The sequence below is a fragment of the Castor canadensis genome, chromosome 13 (genome assembly GCF_047511655.1).
Source record: "Castor canadensis chromosome 13, mCasCan1.hap1v2, whole genome shotgun sequence".
Lineage (NCBI taxonomy): Eukaryota > Metazoa > Chordata > Mammalia > Rodentia > Castoridae > Castor > Castor canadensis.
This window is the reverse complement of record NC_133398.1, coordinates 50,304,862-50,322,752: the sequence shown is the minus strand read 5'-3', so window position 1 is coordinate 50,322,752 and position 17,891 is coordinate 50,304,862. Positions and strand designations below refer to the sequence as shown.

General features: G+C 37.1%; 1 protein-coding gene and 1 pseudogene across 1 annotated transcript; one reads left to right on the top strand and one right to left on the bottom strand.

Annotated features, from left to right (window-relative positions):
• Positions 1-6,275: 6,275 nt before the first annotated feature.
• LOC141415939 (U6 spliceosomal RNA) lies at positions 6,276-6,373 on the top strand (annotated as a pseudogene).
• Positions 6,374-15,726: 9,353 nt separating this feature from the next.
• Ifne (interferon epsilon) lies at positions 15,727-16,305 on the bottom strand. Its single transcript, XM_020154023.2, has one exon. The coding sequence runs from the start codon at positions 16,303-16,305 to the stop codon at positions 15,727-15,729; it is 579 nt and encodes a 192-aa protein (XP_020009612.2).
• Positions 16,306-17,891: the final 1,586 nt, after the last annotated feature.

The following is a 17,891-nucleotide window of genomic DNA, read 5'->3' as shown; positions in this document are numbered from 1 at the left end:
TACATATACAAGTTATATTGTGTTGCAAAATATATATGTACATTATGTAACATAATACATGTATTACACCTAATGTATAAAAACTGAATTTGGATGGTGTATGTTGGTGGATAAGTGTTGAGGAACGTCTGTATATTATGTTCAATGTATATATGTTTTTGTATATCTTCTACAACACTCCCTGAATTAAAAGAATCACATTTAAAATGTATTATATAAAATAACAGATTATACATATGCAACACATATGTGCATATACACATACATATATAATACACATATAGGTGCAATTTTACTTGCTTTTTGTTCATTTTTGTACCTTTAATGTGGAAAACATTCTGTACAGTCGCCTTGACCTGAATATCTCTGTAGCTATATCCTGTTTAATTCTTAGAAGTTCTGAAAGTCTTGGAGAAGCCTGGGTGGGACTTACTGCACAGTCCCCCTGCCCCTAGCACAAGTCCAGTTGTGATTCTGGTGTTTAGTCACCTGACTTACATGTTGTCCACTAGGGAAGAAACAAGGAGAGAGTAAGGTCTCTGCTATGCGAGCCAAGAGTGCCTTCAGGGAATGACTATACCATGTCAGCTAAGCAGGTGAATACAAACCTGGCACCTTGTCCCTCACCATCTGCCAATGTTCTGCTGCAATGGGCACAGCTCCACAGATGACCAGCCAGGCACAAAAGCAGTTAGTGGCAGAGCTGTAGCACCAACACTTGTCTATTCCCACAAACTGGGAAGAATCCAGGGGCTCACTGGGCTGGTGTTTCATCACTCTTACATTCTAATTTTTGTAGGAGCAGACTTCATCAAGGTTCTTGATGATCATTTCCTCAATAAATGAAAGGAAGCATCAAGAAGTGTGCAGAAGTTTTAATATACACCAGTAGCTCAGAGATTGTAACTTAAGAAACTTGGGCCTGAAAGTGAGGGGGAGTGGGGGAGGGACAGAGGGGGTGGGGGGGAGCAGGGGGTAGCAATGACCCAAACAATGTATGCACGTGTGAATAAATACAAATAAATAAAATTTTTAAAATTTAAAAAAAGAAACTTGGCAAATTTTTGTGTGTTGATTCTTGCTTGCACATGTTAAATAGTAGATACCAAGTTATACATAAGTTTCATTGTTTGAAGGCCTGCATCTAGGCCAATGATGTGAAGACCATGATGATCTGTGACGTTATGTTTCTCTGTCTGTCCCTACCATATAAGATAGTGTGAGCAGCATGAAGGCTAGTTGTTGGAGGAACTGAGCCAAGCTTAAAAGTAGAAATTTAATAAAGGTAGCATATAAACCCTTCAAACAATGCAACATGAATATAACACCCAAACTCAGGTTTTAGAAAACAAACTGCTGGTCAAGGTTGGCGTTTCACAAATGAAATCAAGAAGACAAGCCTTGGTCTGTGACAGGGGTAAAGAAAGTAATGCAATCTGAATTATAACATAAAGCATCTGCCACAAGGGGAAGTACCAGCTGTGACTGGGGCAACTGGCAATAGGAGTGAAAGAATTTGTTATTTATCTAAACTGTCCTAGAGAAAGGATGCTCAGATTCTCAATAATTTCTGTGGTTCATGTAGACAGTAATATTCCCAGAATGTGGTAGAGAACCTAGGCTGGGGAGTCAGAAGACTTTGGGAAAGTTATGTGCTTGCTATGGCTCTATCTTCTGCTCTACAAAACAGGGCAATGGGAAGACAGACATCTGCTCATTCTGTTAACTGATTCATACCAATGCAACTAGAACAAGGACTTTCACATAGAGGCGCTCAAGAAATACCTATTTCATTAATGCACATAATTTCAGAGGACTGTTCAGAAAACAAATTTTCAAGTACTAATATGCTTAAAATAATACCTAGCCTATAGCAAATGCTCAACAATATTTTTAATATTGTCATATAATTATCTAGTGATACTTAGTATGAATATGAATGATATTCTTTGAGATTATCTAGGTTTCTGAATGGATTCATTAGCCATTTGAAGTACTTAGGGTAAAAGACTAACATCCGTTACTCTAGATAGAATTATTAAAATTATCAAATTGTTCTTATTTAAAGAAAATTTTTTGAATATTGGTTGGCCCAGTTTACTTTCCTTGCTTGTTCATGTTTTATCAAGTTTCAATAGTTCATTTCTTGTTATTGTTGAGTAATATTCCACTTTACAGATATGCCACAATTTACCATTTCACTATGCAAGCAGGTGTTTTCCAGGGTTTTGTAATACAAATGAAACTGCTCTTAACATTTGTCTATTTGGCTTTGTGAGCACATATACTTTATTTCTCTAAGGAAAATATCTGATAGTGGATTGACTAAACCTTATTGAAGCATTTGCATTTTAGGAAGCTGTCAAACTTTTCTCATGAGATTGTGTCATTTTATTTATTTATTTGTATTGATAAATTTTTATTAGGATATATTTGTTTAATGGGGGGATTTATCATGACAATTCCAATTAGACTTATATTGTACATTAGTTACATCCACTCCCATTACATCCCCACCTACAATATAGCTGATGCCACATCTCTCCAACACAAGTTATGGACAGTCTTTTTAATCTTTGCCATTCTCATAGATGAGAAGTGTTATTTGTACTCTTAATTTGCATTTCCCTAATGACTAATGGTGTTCAGCATCTTTTCAGGACTTAGTTTAACATTCACATATCTTCTTTGATATCACGTGTTTGTACAAATCTGTCAAGTGTATCCCCAAAATTTTATACAAAATTAAATAATTTAGGGGCTGGAAATGTATTTCAGTGGTACAGCACTTATTTGGCATGCATGAGGCCCTGGGCTTGATCTTCCGCACTACAAAAGAAAAGATCTCTTTTAAAGAACTTTCATTCTTTAACTCAAACTTTTGTTTAAGTTGTGATGTGACTCATGTCACACTCTTTGTAAGAGGGACATTTTAATGTTTATCCAACAAAAAGATGAATATTTTCTTCTGTAATTCCTGAAGGGTCTGACTCCAAGTTCCCTGATGTGCTGGGGAGCATGGGCCAGCTCCAGTGATCCCAAGCATAACTCTTCTCTGAGATGTCCCTGCAACCTTTTCAGTACAAATGGGTCAGGATGTTTAGAATGAGACCTTCTTGGCGAAGTCCTACTTTGAATATCCTTAGTAGTTGCAACACTTGGGGACCTATTTGTGTTATGAGAAATATTTTGAAGAGAATTACCTGGAACTGAGCTTCCAAAGTTGGCAGTGAAGAGTTACTTTCAAGGAAGACTTTCCCAAAAGGCGGAAGAGAACAGACCTGCATTTAAGAAATCGTCATACTGGAAATCAGCAGGTACTTTCTTCTCAATAAGTTTAAAAATTAAGATAAAAAAGGAAAAGAATGGTACCTCACAAAATGTTTCTCATGAGGCCAAGTATACATACACTTCAGAAGATGCCTCTTAACCATAAACTGAAGTTTGAAATAAACAATGGTAGCCTTAAAATCAGGAAAACATGAATTATGGTCAATGATCAGTTGGACAAATTTAAAATTTTTCCTCTGTATTTATTCTGGGCATAGTATTTCAATTTTATAGAAAAAGAAGTCCTCAGTACTTATATAATAATTTTATTTTGTAAAAAATGGATGAAATTTCTCAAAGTTATGTGCACTAGTATGCATACCTACTCCTTGAGTGGGAGATCCAGCCCCAAAGAGCAAAAACCTTCCGCACTTTTTCCTTGTGTTAAAGTAAAATGATCTCCGTTCATAGAAAATATGGGATACTTCTCAAAGTACACAGTTTGTAATGACTCTCTAAAAGAAGGTGCAGGTATGTGGATGAAGGGGAGGACAGAAAAGTAGAGTAAGCTTAAAGCTTGTATAGATTGTGAATTATGGGTTCTTTGTGAGCTTTTAAAAATGAATATTCACAGGGCTGTGGTGTGGCTCATTTGGTAGAGTTCTTGCCTGGCAAGCATGGGGCCCTGACTTCAAACACAGGCACAAAAAAAACTAATACTCACATGAATTGGAGTAAATTTCTTCCTGATGCCTAAGTTATGACTTAAAGAATATTTTGATTTCTCAATATTAAATGTTACTGATTATTGAGAACTAGGAAGGGGGACTATGTTCATAAACCAAAAACCCAGATCTTAAGCTAGAGACCTGAGAAGCTTCCGTCCACTATATATTAATCTTGTTCTGATATTGCCTGTTCTCTTAACTTGTTCCTTTGGTTATATCCATAAAACTAAGATGTAAATATGTGTAGGATAGCTGCAGCTTTGGAGGTATTGCTACATAGCACATATGTGTATAATCACATCCATCCTAAGTAGAGTAATACTCAGTCTTGGAAAACAGCCTGGGAGAGAATGGGCTGGAGAATGAGGAAGGGCAGAATCAATGGTCCACAAAGAATCATGGTTGAAACATGTGTGAGTACTAGTACTGGGAGAATGTGGGTTAGCTAGTCCAGAAGCCATTTTGTATCATTCACGGTAGGGTGCGTGTGTATGTAAAGACATTGCACTTGTGTGTGTGTGTGTGTGTGTGTGTGTAGGGGTCAGCATAGAACTACTGGGCTCTAACAGCAAAAATCCTAGTGCTGATACAGGAATACCATATAAAAAGCACTTAGAATGCTAAGGATTTGTGAACTTTATCTATTCCTGAATTCAACGTATTCTTTAGCATGGAAAATAAGGCTCTTTGCTAGGAGAAGCCACTATTCATCTCAATCATTGGTTGTGAATGCTCAGTTTCATTGAAATGTTCAAGAATTTTGAAATTTTAAAAGCTTTTGGATGATACAAGCTAAACAATATAAATCTGAAATCCCATATAAGTTCAAAATTTTTCTGCTCTGATTGACAATGTGTATATATGTATATATATAAAGATTTTTATATTTCTATTTGTTTGTTTGTCTGTTTTGCTTGTTTGTTTTAAGGGAAAATTTTCATCTAGTTTCTACCTTGAAGCTATGTTCTTGTCTTGAATATGCATGTAAATGGGGATTCCAATTTGAACCACTAGAGGGAAGTCACCCGTCACTAATATGTTTGCTCAATGTGTCAACATAAAGGAAACAAGTAACTCTAGGTATTAGTTCATCTGTAGTGTGTTTTAGGTTAATGTAACATAGTCACAAGGTTATATTCATCTTTAAAGAGCATCATTACACAAATGGCCAGAAAACACATGAAAAAATGCTCACCATCTCTAGCAATAAAGGAAATGCAAATTAAAACCACGCTAAGATTCCACCTCACCCCTGTTAGAATAGCCATCATCAGCAACACCAAGAACAACAGGTGTTGGGGAGGATGCGGGGAAAAAGGAACCCTCTTACACTGTTGGTGGGAATGTAGACTAGTACAACCACTCTGGAAAAAAATTTGGAGGCTACTTAAAAAGCTGGACATCTATCTACCATTTGATCCAGCAATACCACTCTTGGGGATATACCCAAAAGACTGTTACTCCAGAGGCACCTGCACATCCATGTTTGTTGCGGCACTATTCACAATAGCCAAGTTATGGAAACAGCCAAGATGTCCCACCACTGACGAATGGATTAAGAAAATGTGGTATCTATACACAATGGAATTTTATGCAGCCATGAAGAAGAACGAAATGTTATCATTCGCTGGTAAATGGATGGAATTGGAGAACATCATTCTGAGTGAGGTTAGCCTGGCTCAAAAAACCAAAATTCGTATGTTCTCCCTCATATGTGGACATTAGATCAAGGGCAAACACAACAAGGGGATTGGACTATGAGCACATGATAAAAGTGAGAGCACACAAGGGAGGGGTGAGGATAGGTAAGACACCTAAAAAACTAGCTAGCATTTGTTGCCCTTAACGCAGAGAAACTAAAGCAGATACCTTAAAGCAACTGAGGCCAATAGGAAAAGGGGAACAGGTACTAGAGAAAAGATTAGATCAAAAAGAATTAACCTAGAAGGTAACACCCACGCACAGGAAATCAATGTGAGTCAATGCCCTGTATAGCTATCCTTATCTCAACCAGCAAAACCCCTTGTTCCTTCCTATTATTGCTTATACTCTCTCTACAACAAAATTAGAAATAAGGGCAAAATAGTTTCTGCTGGGTATTGAGGCGGGGGAGAGGGAGGGGGCGGAGTGGGTGGTAAGGGAGGGGGTGGGGGCAGTGGGGAGAAATGAACCAATCCTTGTATGCACATATGAATAATAAAAGAAAAATGAAAAAAAAAAGAGCATCATTACAGTGCTCCAGCATTTCAATACTCTGTTCTTGTGCTCCCTTTAGCAGCATATATTCTTTGAAAAAAAATGGACTGATACAGACAAGATTAGCATGGCTTCTGTGCAAGGATGACATGCACATTCATGGAGTGTTCCATTTAAAAACTCTGTTATTTCATAAAGACAGAGCACAGGACAAAAATAAATCACTAAAATATAAATGAAACATTTTCAAAAAAATCTTCAACGGCCAGGTGTGGTGACTCATGCCTATAATTCCAGCTACTCAGAAGGACTGTAGTTTGAGGCCAAGCTGGGCAAAAAGTTATCAAGACCTAATCTTAATCCAACAAACTGGGAGTGATGGCACACACCTGTGACCTCAGCTACGTTATATGGGAAGTGTAAATAGAAGGATACCTGGCAAAACTGACAAGCTCTATCTGAACAATAACTACGGCAAAAAAGGGTTGGGATCATAGTTCAAGAGGCAGCATGCCTGCCTAGCAACCATGAGACCATGAGTTCATACCATAGTACAAAAAGTTTTCCTTGAAAAACAGTTATATGGAAGGTCTAATGAAGTCAGACTAGAAACTAAGAACAACCTAGAACTGCTATTAACTAATATCACTATTTTAAGCTGAACTTTTAAACTTTGTGCACAGTATATACTTATTTTAGACTCCCAGAAATATATTTGCTGTTTAAATCAAAAGACATTTTGGCTGGGGTAGGTGGCTCATGCCTGTAATCCTAGCTACTCAGGAGGCAGAAATCAGGAGGATTGGATTGCAGTTAAAGCCAGCTAGGGCAAATAGTCTGGGAGTCCCTATCTCGAAAAATCCTTCACAAAAAAAGGGCTGATTGAGTGGCTCAAGGTGTAGGCCCTGAGTTCAAACCCCAGTACCACAAAAAAAAAAAGGCACTTTGTTGTTAGTTGTGAGATGGAAATAATATGGACACTCAATCGACACACAGCATCTATGAAAACACAATCTTTGCTCACTGAGCTTTGTGACACATTACTAAATCAGATAACCTCATCTATGGTCTGTTCTTGGCTTTATTTTTTTCCATTGGTCTACCTGTTTTTCAATTTTTGTTCCAATAACAAATTATTTTATGATGTATATATGCTAGTATCACTCTTCCAGCTTTGTTTATCTCTTTAAAATTGATTTGGCTATTGTAGGCATTTCTGTTCAATATAAATTTCAGAATTTTCTTGTCAACTTCTAAAGGAAAAAATCTATTACAATTTTGCTGAGATATTTTGAAAAATAAACCTCAGCAACCATTAACAACCCATTAACACTAGTATATTCTGGCTTTAATCCTGTGAAAAGCTTGCTCTTTGCCCTGAAATGCTGAGCATACAACTGTGATTGGCCAGGACATAAAGAAGTTGGCTGATATCTGCCCTTATTTTTCTGTAGTTTCATCTCTGTAGACAAAATTCTGTCCACAAATGAAGAACAAAACCAGGAGCAAACAGGTGGACTCCTCAGGAAAGTATGCTTTTATAATAAAGAAGAAGATTAATATTCAGTTTTTTTAACCTCTGATAGGTTCTCTGCTCCATCTCTACCCATCCCTCTACCCAATTGCATGTCAGACCAACAAGAAAATGGAATTAGCATTCAGAATTTGCTCCTTCACACTGGTAAGAATTCCCAACTCCACAGATGCTAACCTCTTTGGCGGTACCCCTCTACAGTCCTACTTCCTAACAGTCATGAACATTCAAATCACTTCTTCAAACTACTGCTTCACTCTGTACCTTCCACTCAACCTGCCCTCCCTATTTCTCCTCATGATAGTTCCAGTGTGAATAGCTCACTTTTTTCAAACTTTATTGGGGGTATGTGGCATCATTGGTGTAGACAGTCAAAGCAGTTTTGGATGGTGGTTGATTCTCTCTGGGGACTACAAAACACTCCTGCATGGAGCAGATCACTGAGAGAAATCTGCTAATTACAGCAGTGTCTCACAGTTCCTTTATATATTCTCCTAGAGCAGTGGTTTCCCCCTTGGCCTCATTTTAGAATTATCTCGAAAGTTTTAAAATAATGATGCTCAGGCCCATATTTAATTATTTTAAAATTAAAAGAAGTCTTTAGAATAAAAACAAAATGAGAAATATATTCAATAAGCACATGTGAAACATTTAAAAATTATTTTTGACAGAATAAGTGAAGGATGAAAAATCATATAACTTGATTTTTGAGACTGGTATAAAACTGGCTCCAGAAGTAAAGAAGGTTGAAATAAAATAGAACAACAGGAACACTATATAGGGAGGGGGTGGGGGCAGGGGGGAGAAATGACCCAAGCATTGTATGCACATATGAATAATAAAAAAAAGTATGGATATAAAGATACCTATAAAATGTCAGGAAAATAGCCCAGAGGCATGTTACTATTAATAAATCTTAACCGGGGAATTTAAGAACAGTTCTAAAAGGTTTATTACTATAACTCAGTTAATTAAGACACTGTGTCACAAATAAAAAGCAAGATGAATTTCCTGCATGGAAATACTTTCTGGTGCAAAACCATTAATTGCAATAAGGTTGGATACGTGATGTGAGAGAAAATGAAGATACAAGAATGACTATTGTCAGTCATTCAAGTGGTAGAGCACTTGCCCAGCAAGCATGAGGCCCTGAGTTCAAACCTCAGTACTGCCAAAGAATGACTACATGAAGAAATGGGACAATTAACTGAACAGAAAAATTTTAAAGGAAGTAAAAATGGTCAGCAAATACATGAAGAAATACTCAACATCCCAAGCAATAAAAGAAATGCAAATCAAACCCATGTGAAGATTCTACCTCACTCCTGTTTTAATACAAACATCATCAACACCACAAACAACAACAAATATTGGCAAGGATGTGGGGAAAAGGAACCTTCTTACACTGTTGGTGGGAATGCAAATTAATAGAACTACTATGGAAAGCAGTATGAAGGTTCCTCAAAAAACTAAAAACAGAATCACCATATTATCTGGTGATACTATTCTTGGTCATATATACTAAGAAATGTAAATCAGGATACAATAAAGGCATTTGCACACCCATGTTTATTGCAACACTATTCACAATAGCCAAACTATAAAAAGAAGTCCAAATATTCTACAACTGACAAATGGATTAAGAAAATGTGATATATACATATATATACACAATGAAATGAAATGTTATTCAACTGTACATAAGAATGAAATTATGTCATTTGCAGGTAAATGGATGGTACTGGAGATCATCACGTTAAGTGAAGCAGCCAGAAAGACAAGGGTCACATGCTTTCTGTCATATATAGAAAATAGAGCCAAGAGATAAATGAATACACAAATACAAACATGATCATAATTTTCCAATAGTGGAATTGTATGAGGAGACTAGTGGGAGGAGGGAGAGGAAAAGGGAATAATAGAGAGAGAATAATATTGAAATACATTGCATCTATGTAGGAAGAAGGCATAGCAAAACACAATGCAAGCTATTAAATAATAGGGGGTAGAGGGAAAGGTAAGGTTAAATTACAATATAGTCACAGGTGAAAAACTATGGAAAAACCCCTTTAAACAATTAACATACACTTTAATGAAGGACAGGAATAAAAAACAGGTCCAGTTGGGGGAAGTTACCAGTGGGAGCGAGAGAATGAATGGAGAATGTAAAGGAGGGTGAATACAGTTGATGTATTTTATATATGTAGCATGTGAAGTATTGGAACTGTCAAAATCATTTTAAGTAGCAGGGAGGGGATGAGGGAGAATGATGGTGGGAGGTACATTGTAATATGAAAATGCCACAAGGAATCTTCAGTACAACTAATATACACTGTGGGTTTTTTGTTTTGTTTTGTTTTTTACAAAAGTGACTACATGAGAACTTTGAAAAGGTGAAATTTCTACTGACAGAATTGGGAAAGAATAAGAAAGAAAATTCCCCAGACCTCAGGACATCAGTTTTGAACAAAATAACTTTTAGTTGCTGTTTAGATATCAAGAGGAGGTTTGATTTGGCAGCTGAGTATATAATTCTTCAATTTAGGAAAGAATTATAAGCTGAAAATATTGAGTAGTTGACATAACTAGGGGAAGGCTTAAGGAAAGGACTCAGGGTATGAGCTGGGCTCTAACTTTTGCTGCACTCAGGATGTAGGTCAACACAACAGCATACCCCTGCTTTCTTGACCTTAGTATTCCTTCTTCTTTACCCCAAAAGTTTTTTCTCTCCAATATCAAATTTTCATTTGCTGATTTGAATTTGTTCCAGTTCTGTTTCCCGCTCAATGTAAATACATCATCCTGATCATCCAAAAATTACCAAGAGCCAATCAGGCAAATTCAGTATATTCCTCAGAGAAAGTCCCTGTGTCAGGGAGAGAGAGAGAGTCCAGAGCAGTGCTATTGGAAGGTGGTAAACCTTTGAGAGGTGGAGCTTTGCAGGAAGTACAAAGCTCATTGGAGCTGTGTCATTTTAGGGACCCCCATCTCCTCCTTTTTCTCTCTTTTGCTTCCTGGTGATGAGGTGAGTGATTTTGTTTTACCGCACACTGCTATGATGATGTGTTGCCTCACCAAAAGCAACATGGCATCAATCATGGACTGAAACCTCCAAACATATGAGCCCAAATACACTTTTTGAGCTGATTGTCTCCATTATTTTTATAGTGGCAGAAAGGTAACACAGTGTATTATATTATTTGGTGAATAATTTCATTATAATGAATAATTTCATTTAATGAAAACTGTATCCATACTAAGCAATGACAAAACTTTTTAGAAAACCATCACTTGCTTTAGAAAGCATATACCTACTGAGGTTGTAACACTTAGGAGACAGAAAACCAGTGATAGCAGTAGGTGTTAAATTTTGTTGGCTGCATTTGAAAGAAATTCTAGAAAGACACAAGTTCAACAAAATGTTTTCCAGTATGTAAGCAGAAGTAAAAAGAAATCAAGATAATTTAGCATTCCCAGGACTTAAAAGTTAGAAAAGTTGGTTGCATGCAGACCCAAAGTAGTAATTGATATAAAAAACAACACTAACCTACCAAGAACCAACAGATTCCTGGACCTGACAAATGTATATAAGCTAACCAAAGTTTAAAGGAATTGGTAAATAAGTCATAAACCTTATCTAAAAGAAGAGAGTGATCTAAAATGCCTCAACTGCTGGGTAATTCTTAAAACAATTCTCAGTAAGAAAATGTGCTGTTAAAATTTGCAGCTTCCAATAGGGACTTCCGCAAAGTCCACTTTAAGTTGGACAAAGATCATAACACATAATGATGAATATCCTAAAGAGCTCAGGCAAAAGTGAATAAGGAGCAAAAATGCAAAGGGTCTCAATCCAGAGAACAGAATCAATGTCTAATCCACGAAAATGCCCTGCCCTTCACAGTGTCTGTCAGTGAACATAGAAGTTTCTGTATTCTCATTCTTGCCCTGTGCTGAATGGTAGCCTTGGTTGTCATTATGTTGTCTCCATAGTACACAGAGTGACATCTGGACACTATATAGAGGATTCCATATGATCTAAAGACTTTGAACCATGAGCTGGATGGAATTACTAGAAAATATTTTGGGGTCAGCCCTTCTGAAATAGAGTGAATGCACTGTACATGAGGGACAAGGGGAAACATGAATATTGGGTGACCTGAGTACATATGGTAATACATAGCAGAGTTCTCCTATATGCTCATCAGCTCATCAAACCCAATTCTTATAGCTAAACTCTATTTCCTTTTCTGTTAGTTGGGGCAATACAGTATGGGCAGGAATCACATGTGTCTTTTGTTGGATTGATTCATGTAAATTTCTGTTTTCTGTTGGTAGGAAACTTGGATATGACATGTTAAAGAAAATGGGCACTTGAATTGACTTTATAGTGCCCATCCATATCACCCATGGCACACATGGAATCTGACACAGCCATGGCCTATAAAAGTTGGTACAAAATACTTTGTATACTAGAGATGGTATATCAGGCCATATCCTGCATATTCAGGAAAAAACTGTACTCTGGAATCATTTGGATTTCCATTGCCTTTCTCCAAACATTTGCTAAGAGTAGGGGTAGTGAAGACACTGTTTTTCCATTTCCCTCCTCCTCCTTCTTCCACTTCCTCCTTCTCCTTCTCCTCCTCCTCCTTCTCTTTCTCTTCTCTTCTCCCCTTTTCTGTTTTCTCTCTCCCTCCTTCTGGGTGGCATTCAGTAGGAGAGAGAAAGAGACCTCCCTCCTTCCCTCCATCCCTCCATCCATCCTTCTCTCCCTCTCTCCCTCTCTCTCTCCTACTGAATGCCACCCAGAACAAGAAAGGGTTTCATTGCACATTCTTGTATAATAGGAACTGTGGCTGTTCCCTCTTCTCCCCTTTCCTATGTGCATTCAGCACCTCCTTCTCAGTTCTTAGGAAAAGAATGTTTAGAGGAGGGGAAATGTCCTTTCTTTAACTAAAAAATGCAGGGAGTGTTGTGAACTTGAATAATGAAAGCCAGAAGAAAATTGTTATTATCAGAGATATAATTACTGTGCAGCAATATTGCGCAATGTTGTTCAGGTTTGTGGTTTCAAGAACTCAGTGTAGGTAGGCTGTTACATCAGGCTAACTTGGGATAGAATCTTTGCTCTGGCATTTGCTAGCTCTGTGTCTTGCTGAGTCACTTTAAGCATGTTCATTCACCTTTAAAGTTTTGTTTTCACCTGAGAAAAGAGGATAAAAACAAAAAGTACCTTGCAAGGTTAATTTGAGAATTGAATATGATAGATGAATTTGGTTCTGAAAACTTCCTGGTTTAAAAAAGAAAAGCAACAAAAAATTATCCAGACCACTACAAACAAAGTAATCTGTGTTTGCAGTCAAGTGTGGTAAATATTTCTCCTCCCTCCACTCCACTACCTCTGTGTGAACTTGAAGGTAAACAGATCAACTCGTGGGCCACACTGAATTCAGCAAGGACTTGCTCCTGACTGCCAGCCTCTGTTCTTTGGCCTCCTTTACTGTTGCCAGTGACTCTGCTGCACCTTCAAAAGTCCATTCAGTTCCTACCCCTGCCTTTCACACCAAATCTAGATGCACTGGGCAATGGTTAATCTATTTACTTGCACTAATTAAACTGAACTGGAGTATTTATTGTTTTATCAAGCTTTTATATTGTACAGTAACTTTTGCCTTAATTGTGCAATGAATTTGAAGCAGAACATGACATGAAGTAATAGTACTAGCTCCAGGGCCATGGCTTTGCTGCCTACACAGAGCCACTGTGGGAAGGTCACCATGTCTCAGTAAACTTCAGGTTTATGGACGAACAATTGTTTCATGGTGATTTCTGAGAGCTCCTGGCTAGAAGAGCTATAATTTCTTCATCACCAGTAACTCCCAGGAGCAGGAACCATGACCCTTGGTATGATGGGTATCTCTCTAACCTTCCATTACCCCACCACCCCAACCAAAGACAGACTGATTCAGTCCTGTTTCCTCTATCCTTCATCTAATACTCCCTTTTACCAGTATGACTTCCTCATGCATGTTTCTGATAACTGTGACTTGTTAGGTATAAATTTAAAATATCACAGTAAGCTATAAAAATTCTACCACTCTGTGCTCCTCTGTTCTCAACCTTCAGAGAATGGTAATTTAGTATGCTGTGGTGGTATGGTCTCCAGTGAACTGTAACAGTTACTGGGAATTTTGTCTCATGTGATCAAAGAATGAAAGTCACAGACAACAGGATGAGCAAAAGAACAGAGTTGTATTTAAGCAGAGAGGAAAAGCTGAGTTTATTTAAGCAGAGAGAAAAAGAATAGAAAAGCTCCAATATACATGGGAGGGGTTTCAGAAAGGCTGAGCCCTCAAGGCTCTCTGTCTAGAAGTTTTTTATAAGAGTTTTATTTCCTGGTGGAAGGCAAGCTGGTTGTGTCTTTGTGTGATTGATTTATTTAAGGGATGTACATCTGTGCCAGCCCATGGACATCACAAGGGCACCTGTGCAGGCTCCCTTTTCCTTCCCAGTGACCCTGAAATCCTGGGCACCAGCTGGATATCCAATAAGGGCCTAGTTCATGTGCTGTTCACATGCCTTAAGCAGTTAAAAGACTTGAATGAGTGGTTTCAAGATTTCCCATTCCTCCCACCTGTTTATCTCAACTCCCAGGCTTGCAGCAGTTTCAAGGTTTCTCACATTCTGTTCATCTCAAGGCCTCTTAGCCTCTCCACAGAGGGCCCCTGCCCTAGTCTTCCTGATCAGTCTTTAACTCCTAGCTTCCAGTCTCAGTATTACAACTTATTTTTTATGTATTCTGTATTTCTTCATAGACAATAAGTACAAATGCTAAATTTATTTCACATTCACCCAAATACAGCATGATATACACAGTTCTGTATCATGCCTGTTTTTCTTTTCTTATCCTTCTTTTAATACAATATAGGAGTGTCTTCGTTCTTTTATCCAGCTGAAGGATGTTCCTTTAGGTGAATACAGCTAAATTACCTCTAATTACAAGAATTCAGGTGGCTTCCTATATTTTGATATTATAAATAATGCTGTGGTGAGTAATATTATATCTAAGTCATTTCACCACCAAACAAGTATTTTATAAGATACATTTTCATGCCTAAAATGAATGGATCAAAGGCTATATACAACTGTAATTTTGGTATATATGAACAAATTGCCTCCATAGTGATTGTACCAACTTCCAGTATTCTGGCAAATTATACCAGCATCCTTTAACAATATCATCACAAGATTGCTTTCATTTTCTTCTTTTAAGTTTTTAATTTTATCATTTTTACATTTACTCACATGTGTATACATTGGCTTTTATCTTTCTAATAGGTTAGAATGGTATGTTATTTAGTTGTATTTATATTTTTATTATAATAAGTGAGATTGAAATTTTTTTCATGTGTGTGTGTGTGTGTGTGTGTGTGTGTCTGTTTTCTCTGCAAATTGTTCATGTACCTTGGTAATATTTCTGCTGTGTCTCCTGTAGCTTAAGTATTCAGCATATGGTGCTATTTTCAAATCTTACAGAACAAATTATTCCTAGTATTTCTCATTGCCTCTACCAATTTCTGCCAAATAAGGAAATCATTGGAATGAATGTTTTATGTTAAGGAAGGTATTATTACATTGGAAACATTTCATCATATTTACCAGCCAACTTCTATGAACATTTGTAAAACCAATTATGAAATATTAATGAGTTAATGAATTAAAAACATGGTCAATATACATAATAGTAAAAGACAGTTAATTATATATACATATATATTTATATATAATACATATATGCATATATACAAAGCCAAAAGAACGCTGTTACTTTGTCCTCTACCAATTCTACTATGTTTTTAAAACCTTAGTTGGGAGGTTGGAGATGTAACTCAGTGGCAGAGCACTTGCCTTGTATTCACAAAGCCCTAGGTTTGATCCCTAGTACTATAGAAACCAAAACAAACAAAAAACCTATAGTTGTATTTTGCTCCACACTGTTCAAGGGTCTCTTTCCTCATTGCTCAGTCTTCCTGTGAATCTGAATACAAACAACAAACACTGAGTTATTTCTACCTGGACAATGATCCTGGCACAGATGCTGTATCCCTGGTTTTCTAAGTAGTCGTGGATCCTTCGGAAGTACGCTTTAACCTGTAATCTAAGGTTCTCACTTCCCAAGGCACCACTTTTCTGCTCAGGATAAAGTCTCATAAGTGCTTCTAGGTATGCCAGTTGTTGGTGAAGTTCAATGAGGAATTTCTCTATGTGGTTGTCCTTCAGATGGCCCAGAGAAGAATTTGCTTTGAAGAGGTTGAAGATCTGCTGAACCATCTCATGGAGAATGGCCAGTGCATGTTCTTTTTGATACCGGTGGGGAGTCACAGATTTCCAAGGAAGCAGGAAGTTCTTCCTATGTGGCAGACACTGCTGAATTGATAAGGTCTGCAAATTATTCAGTAGTTGTAATCTCTCTCTGTTCATTCTTGGTTGAAGGAGACCCTCTTTTAGCTCTGGGGAGAAGACAGTGGAAGAGGCCAGCAGCACCAACACAATTTCAAGGAACTGTTTGTGAATCATGGTGAAGGTCAAATATTCAAATACACCACTTATCTCTGTGGAGATCTAGTAAAACTCCAATTCTAGGTTTGCCTTTTGTGCATCTCAGATTATTCTGGAGGGTGTTCTCTGTTGTTGGTTGTGTTTTCTTATGTTTGCATGTTAGGTTTCCTGATTCCCTTTTTAAGGTGTTCATGGAACATTTCCCCCACTCTCCCTATTGTGTTGGCTGTTTGAGGAAGTAACCAAAAGAACTTGTCTCACTGATTGCTTTTCTTGAGACAATTGCAAACTAGTTATCCAATCTGATTTCTAATACTCTCATTATTCATTACATACGAGGCTTCACTTAACACAATGTGCTTTCTAAATATTAGATCAAGCTTAGTAGAGTTTTTGTATTGAGAGTAAGCTTTATTTTAAAGCAGTAGTCTTTCATGGAATAATAGTTATTAGAGGATTTAGTAGTACCTATAAGACACTCAGAGGCAAAAATTAAAATCCATACAGAGTACTAAATTTAAAACCTCAACTAGAACTGTAAATTTGCAAAAATTAATATTAGAATCTGTCTCAGTAATCTTAGATTGTTTTATATCTTATCAAATCAGTTTAATGTATAAGGTTTTAGCCTATAGAAATAATCAAAAGAGAAAAAATTTGTAAAAGAAGGTTGTTATGACTTTTTTTAGTGGCAGAATATTAGAAACGACCAACATGTTTAACAACAAGAATGGTTAGATACATGTTGGTAACCCAATATAATGAGATATTATAAGACCACTGTAAAAGATAAAACATGTGAAGAGAGATTAGAGGCCTTGGGGTAGTCTATGTTCCATAGGGTAGCAATAACTATGGCAAACCAATGTTAACATTTTTACTTCAGTAATACCTTTTGAATTACAGATAACCAGTTCCATGTTCTAAGAGCTTCCTGAATAAGTTTCCAGTCTGCCTTCCCAATGTTACTTCCCAATGTTGCTCTAAATGTAGCTCAAAGGAATGTGAAATTCAGATGAAGTAAAAGAATTACCATTCCCTTAATATATCTACTGCTTATATGTGTATATGTGTGTTTATTGACAGTACTTTCTCTCTCTGAGAGGCCCTGTCTGTGAAAGGACTAAGGATGACCTGCCCAGCTAGAGCCCTGGTCTCCCTAGGAGCTACAAGCTCCACTTTGGATCACCATAGCACTTTTTGCTTCCTTGAAGATACCTTTCCTGTACTAACTTATTTACCACTCTTACAACCTCCTGAGAATAAAAGCCTCTTAAAATGTACAATAAACACTCATCCTTTTATTGTCTTAATAAATGTGCTTAGATGCTTAAAAAATATGCATTGACTAGATTGAAACAATATGTCCTACCACAAAGTAATACAAGCTACTGAATCTTTGATTATTTCTCTGTTGGAAGTTGTTAGGTGAAAGCCTAAGTTTGAATAGGAAAAGGGGACCAGGAACTAGAGAAAAGGTTAGATCAAAAAGAATTAACCTAGAAGGTAACACCCACACACAGGAAATCAATGTGAGTCAATGCCCTGTATAGCTATCCTTATCTCAACCAGCAAAACCCCTTGTTCCTTCCTATTATTGCTTA

What these genes read in the sequence shown, in the direction of transcription:
- Ifne (XM_020154023.2), bottom strand. Translation starts at nt 16,305, where the DNA reads ATGATTCACAAACAGTTCCTTGAAATTGTGTTGGTGCTGCTGGCCTCT.